The 21,088-nt window shown below is 49.1% G+C and overlaps 1 protein-coding gene across 1 annotated transcript in view; it reads left to right on the top strand.

Annotated features, from left to right (window-relative positions):
- The first annotated feature begins 4,367 nt into the window (after window positions 1–4,367).
- Window positions 4,368–21,088, top strand: part of MYL3 (myosin light chain 3) — a 40,881-nt gene continuing 24,160 nt past the window's right edge. Inside the window, exon 1 of the mRNA XM_073329601.1 lies at window positions 4,368–4,499. Within this exon, the coding sequence (XP_073185702.1) occupies window positions 4,368–4,499 (132 nt within the window). The remainder of the gene's footprint in view (window positions 4,500–21,088) is intronic.

Genomic DNA, 21,088 nt, shown 5'->3' with positions numbered 1-21,088 from the left:
TACCTTGTAACCTCCGAGCTGACGAGATGCTGAGCTGCTGCTAAGCTGTCTCTGGCATGCCTGATATTCCCCTCTCTTCATGGCCATGGCCAATTCAGAAATAAGATCTGCTGGATGTTCAGTGGTCTGCGTGAAATGAATCGGGGAGGGGGCTTGATTCCATGCCCCCAAACCGCCCACACACTGAGCACTCATTAGCACCCTCGGTTGGCTGATTCAGCCATGAGATCAAGGAGTAAATGGAATTCTGAACTCCCCTTCCCACGCTAAGACCTGGTCCCTCTAGGCTGAGGCACATTAGAGGGGGAATGTGGTGGAAGCTTGTGTTGGCTCTGCCTTTGCCGGATCCATGTTCTTTATTCATGGAGAACTTCTGTTTTCCATTTGGCACTTTTCTCCGGCAGTGAATTTCCCTCAAGACAGTATTAAAGTAAACGGACACTTACCATAAAGGCAACACAACCATTTAGAAGGCATAAAGGATGGCAGGATTTCAGCTACCACCCTGTATGGGGATAACCTGCTAAGTGGCACATGGGTGGTCACGTGCATGCAAAATGTGGTTGCACTTGATGCATCCTAGTTCTGTCAATGCTTGCCTTGCAGTACGTAGAGGAAGGCTTGGGATATGGCCATCACCTTCCCTCCCTCTGCTTTCAGCAAGGTCATGAACATCTATCTCTTCCCACTCTGACCAAGTGGGGTGCTCTTGTGATTGCCACACTTTCTGTCCATCTCTGCACTTGTATTGTCACTCTAGCGCCTAATCTCCATTCCCTGCCCTTCCTACTGCAGCAGAGCCAGTTTCCTGCGGCGGGAGGGGAAAGTTCTGCTCTCAGTTATGATGATGCAAAAACTGAACACTGACAGCACTGGAATTTGGCCTAAGTGAAATGAGTGGCTGGATCTGAGTGCTGCTCCTGGGGGGCTGGCATCTCTGTTACCGCTGGCACTAATGAACCCCTTGGGTGTCAGTGCTATAGGATAGACCAGTGAGTAGAGCTCCCCTGCAGGGCAGCGCTAAGGCACATTGACATGGGAGTTTGGCCTGCCTAGGGTTATCAGGTGTCCGGTTTTTGACCAGTGAGTCCAGTTGAAAAGGGAACCTGGCAGTGTCCGGTCAGCATTGCTGACTGGACACTAAACGACCGGTTACCTGCAGTAACCGGTCTCTGCCAGCACGGGGCAGGAAGAGCAGTAGCTGTGGCTGGAGCCTGGAGGAGCTGCTCTCTGCTCAGCTCCTCATGGACAGAAGTGGCCGGCTGGCTTCTGAGTGGCTGAGAAGTAGGTATGGGGTGTGGGGGGAGAGCCTGTCTGTCCCCTGTCTGCCCCGCTGTCCCTCGATTGCTCCCCATCCCCTCGCTCCAGGCCCTGACCCTCCTCCCTCTGCCCTGCCATGTCCTGATTGGGCAGGCAGGCGAGCTCCACGTCAGCTCCTCCCAGCCCAGCTCTGCCAGCGGCAGGTGAGTACTGGGACCAGGGGCGGGGGGGACAATGCAGGGAAGGGGGAGAGGAGTGAGCAGGGGGCAGGGCCTGGAGGAAGAGGCGGGGCTGGGACTGGGGCCTCGGTGGGGAGTGGGGAGGAAGGGAAGGGGCAGGGTATCCGGTTTTCAGCAGCTAGAAAGTTGGCAGCCCCTAGTCCGGTCCCTTCCCTTTTCTGTGGATAGAAGGTGTCAGGCTCTAGAATCTGTCAAGCCAGCAATGCAATGTCCTTGTGGTGTGAGCAGACAAAGGGCTGCCCTTGCTGATTGCTCTTCTCTCTCACACTCCAGGTGAGGTGGCTTTGCATCTGCCTGGTAACTGGAGAAGCAAAGAAGGCTGGGAAGCTTTGAGCCAACATTTTCCTTTTAGATGATGGGAGGCTTGTCCGACTTTTGCCCCAGCGGGGTAGCCGCTCGTCCCGTCACCTGGAGGCTCTTGAGTGTGTCATTTCAGCGGGATCCCACCACTTCTCGCACGTCGCATTTCACCTGGGCCAGGCCTGAGCAGAGACAACTGCAGATGGGAGCCCCGGCAGGACCAAATACAGCAGAGAGAAATGTGAGATGCCAGCCGGGCATGCGGCTCTTGTTGGCATTCAGCCTCAGATAGCTGAAGAACAGGTGACCTTCCGTTTGGCAGGGGCTGTTGGTACGTATCATTTCAGTGTGCTAACCCGCCTGTAGATTCTGAGGCCTATGGATTGGCCTCCTCAGAAATGCCAAATAGAAACTTGCATCCTTTCTACCTTCCTTACAAGCGGTGGAGGGTGAGGAGGTGTCAGGAGTAGGAACCAGTATGATAACGTGAAGCTACATTTCAAAAAAACGATCCTCTTGTCTAATAATCCACAGCTCACTAGAGATCTCTGGAAATCAGTGACTAGCCAGTGGAACAAGGAATGAAACAGCATCAGGCTAGAAAAGCCGATCAAGTGTCTGGATTATTTTCACATCCACCTTGGATTACAGGAGGGAAATTCTGGCTGGACAACACGTAATGGACAATCATGATTGTTCAAGACACACGAATAAATACAGTTTGATTGTTTATCATTTGTACTACCAGGGCACCTACAAGCCCCAGTCATGGACCGGGTCCCCATTGTGCTAGGCGCTGTGCAAACACAGGACAGAAAAACGGTCTCTGGCCCAAAGAGTTTAAAATCAAGGTAGAAGCGAGACAACAGGTGGAGACAGACAGATGGACGGGGACTGTAAGCTACCAAGGATGTCAAACATAAATCAATGCAGGTCCCGTAGGGGCTTGCCTGATGGAACCCCGAATGTTGCATTAACCCAGAAAGAATGACAGAGGGCAAAAGAATATTGCTGGAACTGCTGTTCATCTGAAATACTGGGGACACTGCCAGTGCATTGTCGATCTTGAACTGGGGAAGTTGCATCATTTCTAGGGATGTTTGAAAAATGGTCAGGCTGCCCTAGTCCCTACGTTGATGGTGGTGAGTTTTTTTTTTAATCAGAACAAAAGCTGACATTATCCAAGCTTCCCTAGGACACTGGGGCACACAGTTCCTGTTGTTTTTAATTCATCAGTTGAGTCCCTAAGGCAGTTTCGGAAATCTCACCCACGATGGTGAAACCCGTCTTTCGATAGAGACTTTTGGTATCGCACTAGAGTGTGAATGCTTGTGTGTGTGCATCGCTGCGTTCTGCTGGATAAACAATGCCGGCTATGTATCCGGCCACCTTGGCTCCTTTAATTTCCCTTGGGAGAGGACTGTATGTATGGTGCCAGGGTTCTTAGGGTCTGTCTACATGGCAATTAAAAACCGGCGGCTGGCCCGTGCCGGCCGTCTCGGGCTCAGGCTAAGGGGCTGTTTAACTGCAGTGTAGGCATTCAGGGTTGGGCTGGAGTCCTGCCTCTAGGTCCCGGCAGGGTGGAAGGGTCCCAGAATTCAGGCTGCAGCCCTAGCCCAATGTCTGCATCGCAATTAAGCAGCCCAAGCCCAAGTCAGCTGGCCCACGGGTGCCTAACTGCCATGTGAACAGACCCATTGTGCCTTATCCTCTCTTAGGAATCAGAGAGCTGACATCTAAAATTGAGACCGTTCTTGTCTCAGATGGGAACTAAGGGTATGTTGACACTACCCGCCAGATCGGTGGGCAGCCATCGATCTAGCGGGGGTCGATTTATTGCGTCTATCAGCCCCTGAGCGCTCTCCCGTTGACGCCTGTACTCCACCGCTGCGAGAGGTGCAGGCAGAGTGGACGGGGGAGCGAAAGCAGTCGACTCACTGCGGAGAAGACACCCCGGTAAGTCGATCTAAGTACGTTGACTTCAGCTACGTTATTCACGTAGCTGAAGTTGTGTAACTTAGATTGATCCTCCCCCCAGTGTAGACCAGGGCTTTTACTGACAATCAACTAAATACTGTACAGCAAAGGCACAGAGCTCCATCACTTCTAGCAGAGCTGGTCACTCAGAAACAGGTGAGCTTTAAAGGTACCTGTCAGAGTCCACTGGACACAGAACAAAGAGATGGGAACCTGCAGTGTAATCCACTCCCCCCTCCCCTACACACACACCCCAGAAAAATTTGATCAGGCTCCAACCTCATGCCTAAAATCCCCAAACTCTCTTTCCATTTCAGTGCTAATTCATAACAATGCCATAACGGACTGCTCTAAAATAGCAGGGTAAATGTCTTGTCCTTTTATAGCAGTGCCCCTATTGTGGGCCCTGGCATGTGATGGGCTGGGTGAATGACACAATGTGTGACATTAAGGGACTGGCAGGGATAAAGACCTCCGCTGGAGGAGTGATTTGTGCTCTGCTTTATCCTTGAGCAGCCACCCCTACTCTGTCTCTCTCTCCCTCTCCGTCTCTCTTTTTTTCCCTCTTTGTAAAACAGTCAAAAAAGCAGCATGCCCCCCAAGAAGCCTGACCCAAAGAAGCCCGAACCAAAGAAAGAGGAACCGAAGGCAGCACCTAAGCCAGCACCACCACCAGAGCCGGAGACCCCCAAGGAAGTCCTGTTTGACCCAGCTAACATCAAAGTAGGTATCTTTTCAACCTACTGCAGGAGGCATGGCCAGGGCTGTTTGAAGCAGGGCTGTTGCCTTCTGTGCATTATGAGGTTAGAGCCGAGCCTATCTGGAGCTACCCTTTGTCACTTGGCCAGGTCCTGCTGCGGGAGGTGGGCAGCAGAGGGACTGTGCCCTTGGGCCAGCTCTTGGAGTCAAATCTGCAGTTGAGCAATATAATGGAACTCCCAGGGGCTTCTCTTTTCCCAAGAGAAAAGCTGAGGGCTGAATTCCATTTGACAAGGGATACGTTTGATCCTCTTGCCCCCGGTTAGAGGCAAATCCCTCCCCTTCCGCCTTTCCACACGGGGATGGGAAATCTAATGCTGCAAGGTTTTCCATGCCAATAAGAAATACTTGTTTGCCTTAAAGCAAGTGAGCAAATCCACCCCACAGTTTCTAAGAGCAGCACAACACAGTGGCATATGAAGCCTCAGTGTGCACGTATGCTAGGTATGCAGAGAGAAAGCCGGGCGAAAGTCCATGCATACTGAGCATCCTGCTGCCTTAAGGGACTGCCCAAAAGGATAACAAGTGCAATGAGCCTCATTCCATTCTACCTTTCTTAGATCCGCTCTGTTACACAGCTGATCCTGTTGATTCCTTGAGTATTTGGTTAAGTCGTGTTCATATGCCTGTGTTTGTGTGTATTTCCTTTCCTATATAGCACAGAGAGGGCCAGATGTTCAGCTGATGTAAATCGGTGTCGCTGCATTGACTTCAGCTGTGGCTGTGTACATCAGCTGAGGATCTGGCCCAGACTGAGAAAGAGAGCAAGAATGCATCCAAATGTCAGTGTCAGAGATGAATTACTGGAGGGTTTGCCCCGTTGGTTCCTACAAAATTAACGAAAGAAATAAAGATTTGAAGGCAGGGCAGCTACATTTACCCTTCGCTCTTTCTGGACTGGATTGAAATCCAGAAGCCCCACAGATGTCTTTAGGAAGCACTTTCTCACACCATTGGCGCGTTAAAGGCTACACAACAGATGGAGGCCATCAGGCAGTAGCAGGTCTGTCTGCCTTTTGCAAAGGGTTTGCTTTTGAGCTAGGAAATGAAGGACCCACCATGGCAATTTATGCAGCGAACTCTTGTGGGGACCTGAGCCAGATCCTCAGGTGGTGTAAATCAGAATATTTCCACTGACTGGTTTAAAACGATGCCAAGTATCTGGCCCATTGCTTTAATAATGATCCAACTTGTTGCATGGGAAGTGTCCCGAGGACTGTTTCCATTTAGGACGAGCAGAAGATTTTAAGGCATCAGTGAGAAAATGGGTAATTCCAGGGAGAGGGGGCCAAAAAACCTGCGGTGGAACAGCCTCTCAGCTGGTGCAAATTGGTGTCACTCCCTTGAATGAATGGAGTCAGATCCACAGCTGGTGTACAAAGCCCATGGGACCAGACTCTCAGCTGTTGCATGTTGGCATAGTTTGACTGGTCAATGGAGCCATGCTGATTTACACCACCTGAGGATCTGGCCCGGCTTCTCTGACGAGACACTGATTAACTATCAGATGTGGAGGGGCGGGGAGGGGAGCAACACCTCCAGCAGCCTTTCTTGCTAGTTAAAAAGTCAAGGCAAATAAAGGAGCCGGGGAATGCCAGAGGATGTGAATGTGTCATGCTGCTGCCGACGTGGGGTGCTCGTTCAGCTCAGGGCAACTTGGCCCACAGGCGGAGTAGCAGAACATGGCGGATGCTTTGCTACCCTGGAGAGATTGTGACACAATATTTCATCTGAGGGTTTCTGAGAAGGAAGAGCTGGTCTGGGACCTCCTTCTGGTTTCTTTCACATAGCAAGGGCCCCAGACGTAACGGTCTGCAAACGGCGGACCAGCAAGAGGAGAACATCCTAGTAAGAGCATCCTAGTAAGAGAGAGGACAAACAAGCATAAAAGGACTCTAATGATGGTGGTTATGGGTCTAGCCTAGGACTTGGGAGGGGTAGGTGCCAGTCCATGCTCTGCCACAGATTTCCTGTGGGACCTTGAACAAGTCACTTAGCCTCTTTGTGCCTCAGTTCTCCATCTGTACAATGGGGATAACAGCACCACCCTACCTCATGGTGCGTTCTGAGCATCAATACATTAAAGGCTGCAAGGCTCTCACATTCTGTAGTAATGAGAGCCATATTAGTAGGCTAGAGAGATGGGCATCAGTGCATTCTAGAGCGGGTCAAAATATATCTATATCTTTTAAATTCACCAGCTTTTCAAAACGTCTGAACACAGTTTCACGCCACTAGTTTTCCAAGTGGGCAGATTTTTCATTTTAAAATAAATACACTGCACCTTTCCGCCAGCGGAATGATTTTCCATCCTCCTAGACCAGAATTTTCAAATACAACATTTTTCATAAAAGGAAAAAGGGCCATTTTTTTTGGTGGGGAAGTGTAAAAACTTCCCAGGGATGAGATCTATCAGTCTGTGGGATGGTCTCCGTGGGAACTGACTGAAAGCCATTACTTGACACATTTAAAACAAGACTGGCTAAACGTTAGTAAATGCACACAGGGAGTGTAGCTACTCTGCTTCTCGGGGCCGGAGATAAATGGTCTTTTCTACCTCTAGCTTCTATCTTAATAAATAATGGATTAAAAGCCTGATCTTACACTCTGGAAATGAATGGGACTTTAAAGCCATTGACTTTAATGGGTTCAGGATCAGGCCCTATATTCTTGTCTCTGTTCCATTAGTGTAAATCTGGAGTAACTCCATTTAAGTCAGTGGAGTGATTCAGGAGCTGCAGTGGTGGATGGGAGCACAGGATTGGGTCTGACACTTTGGTACTGTAAAGGACATTGGATGGGATCCAAAGCACATTGAAGTCAGTGGAAAGGTTTCTGTTTACTTCGGTGGGCAGTGGACTGGGCCCATGAAAAACATAAGCCCTTCCCTGGATTTTGTCTCATTGTGACCAATATCGTGAACTTTCTGCACAGACTTTTGGCATTGATAAATCTGCACCCGAGCCTCCCTCCCCTAAGGGATGAATTGTCCTTCAGATGTTCTGGAGCCAGAACATTGGGTTCTTTATACACACAGCGCAAACTGCCTTCACTCCCTGTAGAGTGCTTATAATGTTGCAGGGTACCAAATTTTGTCCTGCATTCTGCTCCCATGGATTACACAGGGCATAAATTGAGGCAGGATTTGGCCCCAGAGTGGTGCCTGTGGAGAGTCCAGGGGGTTCGGAGCCCAAAGACCAAGAGGAGTAGGTCAGAGAATCATAGAAGATTAGGATTGGAAGAGACCTCAGGAGGTCATCTAGTCCAACCCCCTGCTCACAGCAGGACCAATACCAACTAGGTCTATGCAGGGAGCTAGAAGGGCTGGGCTAATGGTCACCATTCCAGAACCTTGGGCAGATGTGTCCATTCCACCTGCCCATCGTAACAATATTCACGAATGTACGTGTCTTGGAGACGGGATGGGCATGGTTTATTTTCATTGGGCGCCTACTGTCCTAGAACCTTGAAAGCCCACCTCTCCTGCAAGGCTTTCTTGCCCTGAAGATTGCACACCTTGGTATAACCTTGAGTTTCTGGTTACAAAGCTCCCTTCCTCTTTTGGCAGGAAAGGAAGGATTTTAAGGCTCCAGGACTGCTGCAGCCATGAGGGAGTGAAGCTGGTTCTGCAGTGGGTGACAGTGAAGATGAGTTCCCTACCCATTCTCAGAGGCATGGGTTCAGTTCACAGGCATGGAGAGCATTCAGAGATCCCATGCTGTGCCCTGGCAGGGTAGTGGAGGAGAGGCAGACTCAGATGGACAAGAAGCGGGAAGGGCATGGGGGTCATGCGTGCGTAGGGGACGCGAGAGGATTTCAACCTGTGAGGGTAGGTCTGTGTTTTGTATGTTGGCACATGAAAGTCTGCCACAGTTAGAATCCTAAATGGCCAGTGACAGGTGTATGGGGCTGAGGAATGGGGCTCGTTTGAAAAGGGGAATGGACTGATTGCATAAGAAAATGCAAAGTGGGCTTCTGTTGCCAGGAAAAAATCCACCTGTTGGAAGTAAGATTGGGATGTCCTGGCACAGACGAATTCCTGAAGTCTCAGTAGGCTGGTGAAACCTGGCAGATCGGTGGCCCTGGGATCTGGAGCCCTGTCTCCATGGAGCAGAATGGGCAGCAAAAGTGCTGGCTTCTTCCACGCTGTCCATTACCATGCCTTAACCCTGATCCACGTGGTCCTCCCTAGAGTGAGAGGAGAACTGAATTTTATTCATTTATAGGAGTAACATGGCTACAACTACACTGCATACATTCTCCATCCGCTGTCATTCTTTGGCATCTGTGCTGAACCCTCCTTAGACGAGACCAGTTAGGGCCAGGTGAGAAGGTTGCTTATGGGACATGAACCCACGAGAGACGGTTTGAGACCCACCAGCTCTGCTCATATCAGCCACTCAACAGCCATCAACTGATAACTTTAAATCATTACCAAATGGTGGGCCAGAACCTCAGTAGAGGGTGAGGTTCAGAGGGTGATTGCTCAGCATGTTCTGAGAATCAGGGCCCTTTCTGGCATCGCAAGATGGGCACCCAGAATCACTTGAGCAATCTTGGTGTTGGGCACACGCTTGGAGTTGGGCACACGCTTCAATACTTTGCTGAGCCAGGGCCTCGAACATAAACCATGTTCTTCCCTCCTGGAAGAATCCTACACATCTCTTTAAAGAGTTTGTGGGCCAGGAGGGAAAGAAAAAAAGGAAGCGACCCAATCTCTGTGTATTTCCTCACTGGGAAAAGCTGGAAAATTGGTCACATTTGTGTCACTTTTTCCATGATGTTATAACAGTGCATGAGTTAGACACCCTCTCTGCTCCCCCAGTCCCATTGCACGGGCTATATGGTGCTCTGTGTAATGCCAGGAGGAGTGTAGCAACCAAAATCCTGACTCAGAAGGGATTTGCCTTGGATATGCCATGCTGCACACATGGGCACTGGCATGGTCATCCTTGAAGAGGGAGAGATTATGCTTCTGGCTAGGCAAAAGGTAGAGCCATGGCCTCACCCACCTTGGGGCACATGGCATCTTTCAGGATGCCAGAAGACATGAATCTCACTGGGGTTCTGGCTTGCTCTGGCCCAAGAAGGAGGTGGAAACTTCTTATAGTCTCCAGAGGTTAGCTACAGTCTGGCCTTTCTTTCTTTCTTTCTTTCTTTCTTTCTTTCTTTCTTTCTTTCTTTCTTTCTTTCTTTCTTTCTTTCTTTCTTTCTTTCTTTCTTTCTTTCTTTCTTTCTTTCTTTCCTAGGAAATATATTTTTAATCATCACCCCCATTATTATTACTGGTGCCCAGTGCTGCCCAGTGGATTTATACTTGCAGAACAATTTCCCTTACGGCCCCCTCTGCTCACACACTTGTAAGTTTCAGTGATCACCTATTAGGCTGAAATTTTATTTCCTCTGCCTGTAAGTGATTTTTTTTCCCTGAGGAGTTTGAGCAAAAAGAAATTTGAGTCGCAGTCTGTGAGTAGCAGTCTTTGAGTAGCAGTCTTTACTGACGTTTTGGCCTGGGCAAAGCACCTGATCCAAAGTTCACGGAAGTTTTCCCTCTGATTTCAATGGGCTTTGGCTTGAGCAGTGTTCTATCAGGGTCCAGCAGCCACCCTCGGCATACACCACAGCTGAGGCCTGCCTCCCCCTCTGCTCTTGTCTTCTATAAATGGAAGGGTCTTTCTTCCCCCTCCCCCCCCCCGGTTGTGTCCCCTTTCTGTAACAGGAGGCAGGAAAGTGTGATGTTACACACAGCGCGTACACCCAGGGAGGGGGCATCTCAGCAAGAGGAATCCAGATCTGGCCTGTCAACACAATCTCTGTTTCCTCTCACAAGCCTCCTCTGCTGCAAAGGGTTGTTGTCTTCAATTACCTCCAGCCAGTTTTCCCTCAGCATTCAGGAGCCTGCAGCCAAGACTGGGTCTGTTTTATGTAGGCAATACAGCCCATGCCATGCTCAGAATACCCTATTAGTAATTTACTCTGGCGCTTGTGGATGGATCCCAGCAGCAAAGATAATTGAAACACCAGAAAGTCAGAGGACAGTTCTAAAGGCAGCTTTGCTCTTTATTTATCACAGCGCCTGTAAAGCCAGAGATACAGACTGTCCTCCGTCAGGCTGGGCACTGCGGGGCAGGCTTTTAATCATCGGAGAAAGCCCGTTTTTCCCCCTCTCTCCCTTCTGAGCAGCTGGCTTGGGTTGACTTGAATCTGGCAACTAACTGTGCAGGAGTTGGTCGCTATCTGACGTGGCGGGTGGTATTTGGACTCTAGGAAACAAATGTATGCAGTAGCGCTGGCTGGACCTGACAGTTCCTTGGGGGTTACTCATGTAAGGAAAGGGTGCAGGATCGAGCCCTTTCCTTGTAAGTAGAGATGGGGCTTGAGTCACCATAACTTGCTCCAGCTCTTGGAGCACAAACAGGCCCAATGTTGAGGGGTATTCCCGGAAGGGACTGGTTTTGAAAGGTAGGGATGGGGAGCTAGGGACAGAGCTGCCAGGTTAGATACACAAGGGCAGATCGAGGGATCAGAAAGTCAAGAGGAAGAAAGGGTTTGTGGTTAAGGAACTGTATTGGACTCAGGAGATTAGAGCCACTGTGGGACCCCTTCAAGTGTCACATGTTTTTCACCGTTTACACTAATTCAGTCCAGGTTATGGAACCACAGGAAACCCATAGCACATTCAAAACTCAAGCTGGGGGCTCTTCGAAAGTAGGCCCTGGGTTGCTTAAAACTGAACTTGGCATTGTGCAACTCCTGGTACAAACTACCATAAAACCAGCCAAAACCATCTCTCTCTCTCTCTCTCTGTCTCTATCCCTAAGCATACCTGTCCATCCATCTATCCCCATGCATACATGTCCATCTATCCACCTAATTATCTATCATCTCCATAGGTACCCATCTCTCTCTCTCTCTCTCTCTCTCTCTCTCTCTCTCTCTCTCTCTCTCCCTAAGCATACCTGTCCATCCATCTATCCCCATGCATACATGTCCATCTATCCACCTAATTATCTATCATCTCCATAGGTACCCATCTCTCTCTCTCTCTCTCTCTCTCTCTCTCTCTCTCTCTCTCCCTAAGCATACCTGTCCATCCATCTATCCCCATGCATACATGTCCATCTATCCACCTAATTATCTATCATCTCCATAGGTACCCATCTCTCTCTCTCTCTCTCTCTCTCTCTCTCCCTAAGCATACCTGTCCATCCATCTATCCCCATGCATACATGTCCATCTATCCACCTAATTATCTATCATCTCCATAGGTACCCATCTCTCTCTCTCTCTCTCTCTCTCTCATACTTATATGATTCTCATCATCATAGTTTCGGGCTTGAATTTAGAGTCTCACCTGGCATCTCAGTTTGGTACAATAGTTTAGCACAACTCTAAGTATCAGCATTATAGATGTTTGTAAATCTTTTTGGGGGGTTTTGCTTTGAAGTCGTTGTCTGAGCTCAGTCAGGATGTGCTGAGATTGCTACCCCTGCATTGCCAAGGTGGTGTCAGCTAGGTGAGATCTGTGGCTTTTAAGGGTCTAGTCATAACAGGAATGTTCAGTAAAGCAGGAACGCAGGGATAGAGCTGTGTCCGGACCAAGACACTGGTGTAATTAATCTAATGACAACCCGTGTCTAATAATGCTCAGAATCTGCTCCTGCAAAGGACCTGGTGTGAATCCATGGCTCAATCTAGCTCTTACTGAGGTCAGTTGGAGGCTGATTAACTTCAGAGAAGCGATACTATCTGAAAATCCAGCCTACTGATTTCAATGGCGCTACATTGGTTTATACTAGCTGAGGATATGGCCATTAATTTCAATGGAGCTACCCTGCTTTACACTAGCTGAGAATACAGCCTGTTAGCTCTAGTCATCAATGTACTTGGGGCTTGGCGAATAGAGTAGAATGCCTTCCTGACCCTCACAGGCAAGTCGATGGTGCTTTGAAGCATGAGGGTTGTTTAGTATTATCTTCGTTACCGTAGTCTGCATAGTTACAAATGTTATTGGTACCAGTCAGAAGATTGGGGACGAGCGCTGTGCTTCAGCTAGTATACCTTGGTAATGAAGCTTCCCTGATTTACACCAACAAAGTATCTTATTTGCTTTCTAGTTGCATGTTTATCTCACCTCATCACTGTAGTATCTGAGCACTTCACAATCATTACAAGTGTAGGGAAGTTTTACCCCCATTTCACAGATAAGGAATGGAGGAACAGAGGAGCTTAAGCATCTTACCTCAGGTCACACGGGCAATTTTTACCTGACCTGTGAATTTTACCAAGGTCTCCTGATTCCCAGTCCGGTGCCCTATCCACTAGCCCTCCCAGATCTTGGCCCTCCCTTATTGATTCTTTTTAAAACCCAGCCACAATGTGTCTTGATGTGCAGGGAGTTATTAAAAGCACACTCCGGAGACCAAGCAACTCTGTAATAAGATCTGCATTTCTCACATAGCTGCTAAACCTCAATAAATGTGGTTTTAATCACTATTTGTTTAATGTGCAATAACTGTTCTATTAAATTTAAGTTAAATGCACAACTAAATACATGCAGGATGCTGGAGCCAAAGTGCCAAACTTTTCCCAAGTGACTCAAAAGCCAAACTGTAGGCATGGAGAAAAGGAGTACTTGTGGCACCTTAGAGACTAACAAATTTATTCGAGCTCAGATAAATTTGTTAGCCTCTAAGGTGCCACAAGTCCTCCTTTTCTTTTTGCGAATATAGATTAACAGAGCTGCTACTCTGAGACCTGTCATTATGCAAGTAGGCATGGAATATTTATTTCACCCATAAACCAGTAAAACCTAAAGGGACTGAAATGTGACTCGGAGAGTACCATATACCAGTTCCTTTCTTGGCACGGCTTACTGACCCCGCATTAGGGGGTCAGAGCCTAGGGTCCACCCACTCCCTGCCTACCATTGGTTGCTATCTCCTTCCAAGCTGTGGCAATGCAGATAGATATACATGGGCTTAAAAGGGCTCCTTTCTTATGCCCTTTGATTTCCCAGTGCAGGTGTTTAGTTGGGTTCACAACTGAGCCCTCAGTAGGAGACAGCCCCTGACACCAAGAGTTTACAATCTAAGTAGACCAGCCAGGCAATGGAGATATTAGTATATGGAGAAAGAATGGCTGTCAGTTGGGACAGTAGGCCGAGATGTGAGTTCAAGTCCTGACTCTGCCACAGACTTTCTGTATGACCTTGGACAAGTCACTTAGCCTCTCTCTGCTTCAGTTCCCTATGTGTAAAATGGGGATAGTACCAATGCCGGCTTTTCATCAGTAGATCTCAAAGCTCTCTGTAGCACTACCCTGTTTTACAGATGGGGAAACTGAGTCACTGGAGGAGGAGATGGGACTTCCCTAATGACACCCAGCAGCAGAACCCAGATCTCTAATATCCCAGGTCAGTGGTCTAGTCACTGGGCCCATTGCCTCCTCCTATGGTTAGCACTATATCATAGCCATCGAGTTTAAGTCCAGAAGGGCCCACCAGACCATCCAGTCAGATGCCCTGTATGTCATGAGCCACCAACACCACCTGGCCCCTGCACACGAAACCCAGCAATGGAAATGAGACCCATAGGAGACTAGATTATTGTGTGCCACAGGTGGAAAACAGGAGGGGCCAAGCTGCACCCATGCATGAGGACCCTGCAATGGCAGGGGAATGAACACTCAAAGGAGAGCTAGAGAGGTATTACTCCTGTCCGACAGGCTGGGAATGGAGGCCAAGAGAAGTCAAGAAACTTGCCCAAGGTCATGCTACAAGTCTGGGCTAGAGCCAGGCAGCACACTCAGCAATTCTATCCTTTCTTTTTTACGTTGGCAGGTTTCAAGGCTTGGAAAGAAACCTGGGAAAGGAAAGGGAAGCGATATGGCCAGAGGGGCAATGCAATCACAAGCCCGCGCTAGAATTGTTCCTGAGCAAAATCCCTTCCCGAGTGTAATTTCATCTCCCGCTGCAGGCAGACATCTTATAAGGCATTGTTCCCTGCTCTCTCTGTTTGGCCTGTACTCCAAATCACAAGGAGTGGTAAGGGAGGAGGGGGGCATCAGAGGAACTAAATTTAAACTGAAAGCGTTAAGTTATGTCAAGGGTATGTGGTCATCCAGGAGCCAAGTTCTCCTAGATGAGGTGGCTGCTTCCTAGAATCATGTACCGAATGGTCACGTACAGGGAGCCGGGTGTTATCACTGCTAATAATAGTGCCCGAGGAAGATTCAGATGCATTCACTTGTGGCATCTCTCTACACTCAGGACCAGAGCCTCGGCTGGTGAAAAGCAGCATAGAGCTCTTGAATTCACAAAATATGTCCATGTCCAGGAGCTACTGACTTCAAGGGAACTACACCCATTTTCACCATCTGCAGATTTGGCCCATTCGCTTTAGTGGAGCCAGGCTGATTTACACCAGCTGAGAAGCCAGCTTATTGAGTCTAATGAAGCTACACTGATTTACACCAGCAGATCATACAGTCCATTGATCTCAATGCAGATGTGCTGATTTACACCAGCTGAGGCTCTGGCCCATTGATTTCAATGGTGCTGTACTGATTTGCACCAACTGAGGATATGGCCCATTGATTTCAATGGAGCTGTGTTGATTTACACCAGCTGATGATATGGCCCATTGATTTCAATGGTTCTGTAGTGATTTGCACCAACTGAGGATATGGCCCACTGATGTAAATGGAGCTGTGCTGATTTACACCAGCTGAGGATATGGCCCATTGATGTCAAAGGAGATGTGCTGATTTACACCAACTGTGGATATGGTCCATTGATTTCAATGGAGATGTGCTGGTTTACGCCCGCTGAGGATATGGCCCTTTATGTCTCCCACCCCTTGGTGCTGGCTGCTCTTTGGGCGGGGTGCTAATGGCACATAAATACAGAGCTGGAGGGAGGTGGCGGCATGACCTCCTTGGAGAGTGAAGGCCTCTCTCCAGCCCTAAAGCAGGTGCAGCATGGGCGAGCTCTCCCCCACATCACCCCACTGATGTGCAGGGAGGGATGGTGCCCGGACTTGACGATGGCATTCAGTCCTTGATCTCTCCCTGGAGACGGCCAGCCGAGCCTGCAAGCACGGACGTGCATGAGCACGTCCGGATAGTCACATATTAATGCCACCATCCATCAGACGCTCACAGACAACGCTATCATAACAGAGCCGTGCCTACGACCGGCCCTAGGACACAAAAGCAGTGCTTATTACTGACCCTTTGGGAACAAAACAGTGCCTGTGTGCAACCCTACCATAACAAAACAATGTCTAGAGAGAACCCTCCTTCTTAGCGTCTGCACAACGTGCCTCAGGTGGCAGGTGACCAGGATTCATCACCGAATTTGGTCCGCTAGTTGGATCATTAGCTTCCCCTGACCGGGGACTGATGGGGAGTGCAAAGTGAACGCTGATCCACGCCCTACAGAGAGAACCCTATAAAGACACAACTGTGCTTAGAAGCGACCTTACAATAGTAAACTTGCACGTGTATGTTGGATGTGGGGAAAAAACATTGGTAAGGAAACAGATTGAGTTGCAAACCCCCTCAGGGTTTATGGCTAGGGGTGGTGAAAGTCTCAGGTTTCCCATCAGCAGGAATTTTGGGGCTTGGATCGGTCTGGATTTGGACACTTCCTCCCCCTAAGTTTCATTTTGAATCACAGGTTTGAGCCCAAACTGAAAGAAAAATACAGGCAAAAATTGCAGAATATTCACTTGGTTTAGGGTCCAAACTTGGCCACAGAGTGGATTTCCCAAGATTTTGAACCACAGTCCATTCATCTGAATGATTTGCGTCCTTTGAGGTAGAAAAGGACAGACTCAGCTGTACGAATGCAATGGGCATTCTTTATGAGGCTGTTGGACATAGACAAACTGTGTAGTTCTCTCTGGCTTCTAACTCCCAGATTAACTAAACAGCCCCCTAATTCCCAGTTTGGACCACACAGTCATGGTTCACACCTCATTAACACTGCCAAAGTTTGAACACACTCATCTGGCTCCAACCTTCAAACCTGGATGCTCTAATGCGCTGAACCAAATACCTGGATCCAAGCACCCCTGAGCTGTGGAAAGGTTTGGATCTGGGTTCAGCTCTGCAGCTGTGACCCACGTCTAGTTCAGCAGAATTTTTGATCCTCCTCCCTTTTTATAATTTGAAATGTTGCTGGAAAAGGGCATCACAATTTTGACATTTCCAACAATACCGACCAGCAAACTTCGTCTGAGCTTCCCACTGTTTTAGTAAACTCCTCGATCCAGACTAAGTGTCTAGGACAGTTGGGATTACAAAGAAAACTCAGAACACAATATTTGTCAGTTTGCAATGAAGAGTGTCCTCTGTAGGACAATAATAAATTACAGTAATGGGTCCAATTGTGCCCCAGGGGCAGATCCATTGATGTGATGATTTGCTCAGGGGATCAGTTTGGCCCATTAAAGACCATGGCTGAATTCCAGGATGATTATTTCGGGAGAGGCACGCCAGTTGATTGCCAACTCTGAAACAAAACCAGAGCTCTCTCTCTCGTGCCAATTCTTTATCGCAGCGATTCTTTGGAAGAGACGGAGTGACCCTAGTTATTCAGGGACGCGGTTATACAGGACACCAGGCAGTGTGACATTTCTAGCTGGCTAGCTATGATTTACCCTGCTGGAATTTTAATACTGTCGAGTGCAAAGGCACTGATTCAACCTACAAGGAGCCTGGATCCTCAGGGGCACGTTGCACCATTCCAGTGTAGGTTGCACTGTTGGGACATTTGTGTCACGATATCAGGAGGCCTTCATTGCAGCATCAGGAAGTCAGACTGGTGGGGCCAGGATGGCGGTGGCGAGGCATTAGTGTATGCCAGGAAACCATGCCCGACTGGCTGGCTGCTGTCCAACTGGTGGCCCGCTGGCCAGATCTGGCCCACGGCACAATTCCATTTGGCCCCCATGGAGGGCGCCATTTTGTAGAACCAACCTCGGCACAGCATGACCTCACACACCAGAGGGGCATGGTCAGGCCGCTTGGGTGACCACTCACACATTCCCGGAATACCAGACATACCGGCACTTTCAGGAATGATATGAACCTACCCCCGCTAGTGTGACCCCGCCCCCCCCCTCTGCATGACCTCATACGCATGGTGCATGTGAGGTCATGCCTCCTGGGGGATGCCATTTTGAAGCGCTCTCTGCGCCGCCCCCACCAGCATGACCTTGCATGTACGGTGTGTGTGAGGTCACGCCAGCAGGGGAGAGTGGCTCGCTCTCCATTATGGTGTCCCCTGTCCCATACCGGACAGAACCACCTCCGGTTTTGTCTCAGTACCAGACGGGGGACAAAACACCCCAATAGGTGTGTCTAGTTTATAACCTGATGAGTGGTCTCTGTCCACGCCATATGGAGGACTCCATTTTGGACCGGCTACGACATGCAAATGAGTTGTTGCATGCCTAACTAAAACCGTTATGGCATGCCACAGCATGCCGGTTATAGCCATAATGACGGCGCTGTGGGATTTTCACCACAGTGTCACAGGGTCACGAGTAGGTTAGACAAATACCTGTAAGGGTATGTCTAGATAATACTTAGTCCTGCCCTGAGTGCAGGGGACTAGACTAGATGATTTCTCAAGATTCCTTCCAGTCCTTTGATTCTATGATTGTGACAGATATTGCAAGCACGGTCAGTACCTTTGGGAACCTTGTTGTATTTGACATTGAAAGCATGAAAATCTCAAAAAGCCATTATATTGAGATGGATCAGGCAACATGAGTTGTATAATACTCATAGACTTTGGTATCAATACAGGTGAGGTGTATTTGGGGGTTCCCGGAATCACTATGGGGCGATTAATGAAAAACCTAAGCCTGTCTATAAAGCTTGACTGTCAGGTCAGGGCAAGGGACTGGTTTCATCTCTTTTCCAGAGACCAAGAGACAAAGAGAGGGCTTTGGGTACAAAAGGTTGAGTTTAAACAGACCCAGGAGCTTCATTTTGATTCAGTGAAGGGCCAGGCCCTTCTGTCCACAGGAAGGCCCCAACCCTTGTTGAAGAGGTGGAAGGGACATTGGCCTACTGCAAAAGATGAGCAATTCCTGGTACATTTAGTGCGCATTTAAACCCTTTTATTGTTTTATATGTTTTCTCTGTGGTGCTTTTGCCCTAAGAATAAATGTACTTTGCTTTGGAAGAGCTGTGTGGTCACTGTTGGTCTCAGAGAGAAAGCAATGCACAGGTGCTGGCTTATAGGGTAGACTGGCTCACTGGGGGTATCACAGTACATGGCAGGAGGCTGTGAAGACTTAAAATGCATGGTTAGAAAGGAGCTACTCTGTCCCTGCCCAAAGACACCATATCTGGGGGACTGACGCCAGACTTGAGACTGTTGGAGTGGACCATGGAGAGGGAACAAGGGTGCAGTTACCCTGAAACTGTGACAATGCTGTTTGTGTTGCTTTGTTGTGGGTTGTGCGGTTACTACTGCAGGTTCATAGTGTTGTAACTGTGACATCCCATGACAGAAATGCTGGGCTATAGAGCAGAGGTTCTCAATTTTATCCACGTGGGACTCAAAGGCCACCTGGGATTCCTTGATGCAACCCACCCACTCCTACAGTCCTTTGTGGAGCCGTGGAAAAGCAACATGGCTGTGTCTGAGAGGACTGTCTTTAGGGGTGAGAAGATATTTTGGACTCGATAGCCTAGTCAGTCCTGGACCTCTGCTATGTGACTCTCGGGAAATTCTGAGTCAGCCAGAATTCACTCTGGGGTATGTCTACACAGCAAAGAAAAAACTCTGGCTGGCCTGCGCCAGCGGACTCTGGCTTGGGCTGTTTCATTGCCGTGTAGACTTCCGGGCTCTGGGACCCACCCACCTCGTAGAGTCCTAGAGTGGGGGCTCCAGCCCTGAGCCCACACGTCTACACAGCAATGAAACAGCTCCGCAAGCCTGATTCGGCTGGCACAGGCCAGCCACTGGTGTCTGGTTGCTGTGTAAACATACCCTTGGAGGCCCAGCTACAGGGTAATTCCTGCAACGCACCATCTACCCAGCCCAGCCCTTTATGGTCTTCTCCTTTAAGCAGCCAGCACACACAATATTTGGCTTCCCCTGCCATTTATCCAAGGGTGTTTTTAATTTTTCATAATACTTTGCTGGTTAAGAACATCTGAACAAACATCTGCTGCAAGGCTTGTGGTGTGTGTGTGTGTGTGTGTGTGTGTGTTGGGCGGAGCGGGGGGGGAGAGAAGGAGGTGAGCCAGCCTTCAATAAGTGGTCAGAGAATCCAAGCTCATGTTGCTGAAGGGGAAGAGTGAGGTTAAAATGTTTTACATTTCTGGGGCCGAATGTTGCCAGAAACTGTCTCAGTTTCTGCAAAGCGGCCCTACGTCTCCTGCTGATGCCTCAGAATTCCCCATGCTATGGAAAAGAAAGAGGAGCATGTTCTCAATCAAAGAAAGAGGCTATCACTTTACAGACTGAAGCCTCCCTGCCAACTTGGCTTAGCACTGAAAAGAACAAAGAGCGACCCCAGGCCCTCAAAAAGTCTCTTCTGAAAAAGTATGCTTGCAAGGAGGAGGCTGGAAATGGCCGTCCCCGTCAAGGCGGGTTGCTGCTCGTCAGCCACCCAAAGACCTCAGGGTGGTTTGGCTGTAGGCCAGGACCAAAGCACCCATAGTGTAGGATAGACTAAAGTGTGAGCACGTGGTCCCTGTTCCTCTTTGGTTGGTGGCCCTGCAGAAGTGGAGATTGAGCACTGGAGACTCATGTTCCCCATGGGCTGCTAGGTTTAGCCCTCAACACCCCAAGGGTTTGTGGGTTTCTCTTCTAGTGGCTTCAGGCTAGAGATTAGAGCGGGTTGGGAATTTTTTACAGAAACGATTACTCCATCGGAGAGTGTCAAATTTGTCAAACTGTGACTTTTTGCAAAAATGTATCAGTGTCAACAGAAATGTCAGGAAGGATCCTCAGGTCCAGGGTAGAATCTCTGGTCTGCCCCGTTATAGCCAATAGCCCAGAACCTGGGTTCCCACAGCTCAGCTGAAGTTCCGAACCTAACCCAGGTTCAAGACCTTGCTCTGAATCAGGGAGGGCGTGCTCACTGCTGGGCTAGTGCCTCTCACAGGGCGGGGCTTTCATTGTGGTTTCATGAACATTTTCATCAGGGCTAGACTCGTTCTGATGTGGAAACAAAACCAACCGGGGCCATGTTGACATTTTTCAGAAGACAGAATTCTTGTTTCCCCTACAAGAGATGGGCCTGCAGTGAAACCCTGCCCCTGAGCAGACCTGAAGCTACGTGTTGTAGCTTGGGCCCTTCTCTAAGCAAGGCTAGTCAACCAGCCAGACCCTAGCCCTGGCAGCGGTACTGCTCTCCTCCCTCTCCCTAACCTTCGCCACAACCTCCCGCAGCTTCTCACACAGGAGGTAGAACCTCATGCTTCCTCCTCGCCTGAGAGCACTGGTCACTGCATAGAGCAACGAGAAGACCCCTGCCAGAGCTTCAGCGAGCCACTGCTCCCCATGCAGCCAGCGTCCCCCA

Source organism: Lepidochelys kempii, chromosome 2 (assembly GCF_965140265.1).
Source record: "Lepidochelys kempii isolate rLepKem1 chromosome 2, rLepKem1.hap2, whole genome shotgun sequence".
NCBI classification, from domain to species: Eukaryota; Metazoa; Chordata; order Testudines; family Cheloniidae; genus Lepidochelys; species Lepidochelys kempii.
This window is presented reverse-complemented; position numbering and strand designations above follow the sequence as displayed.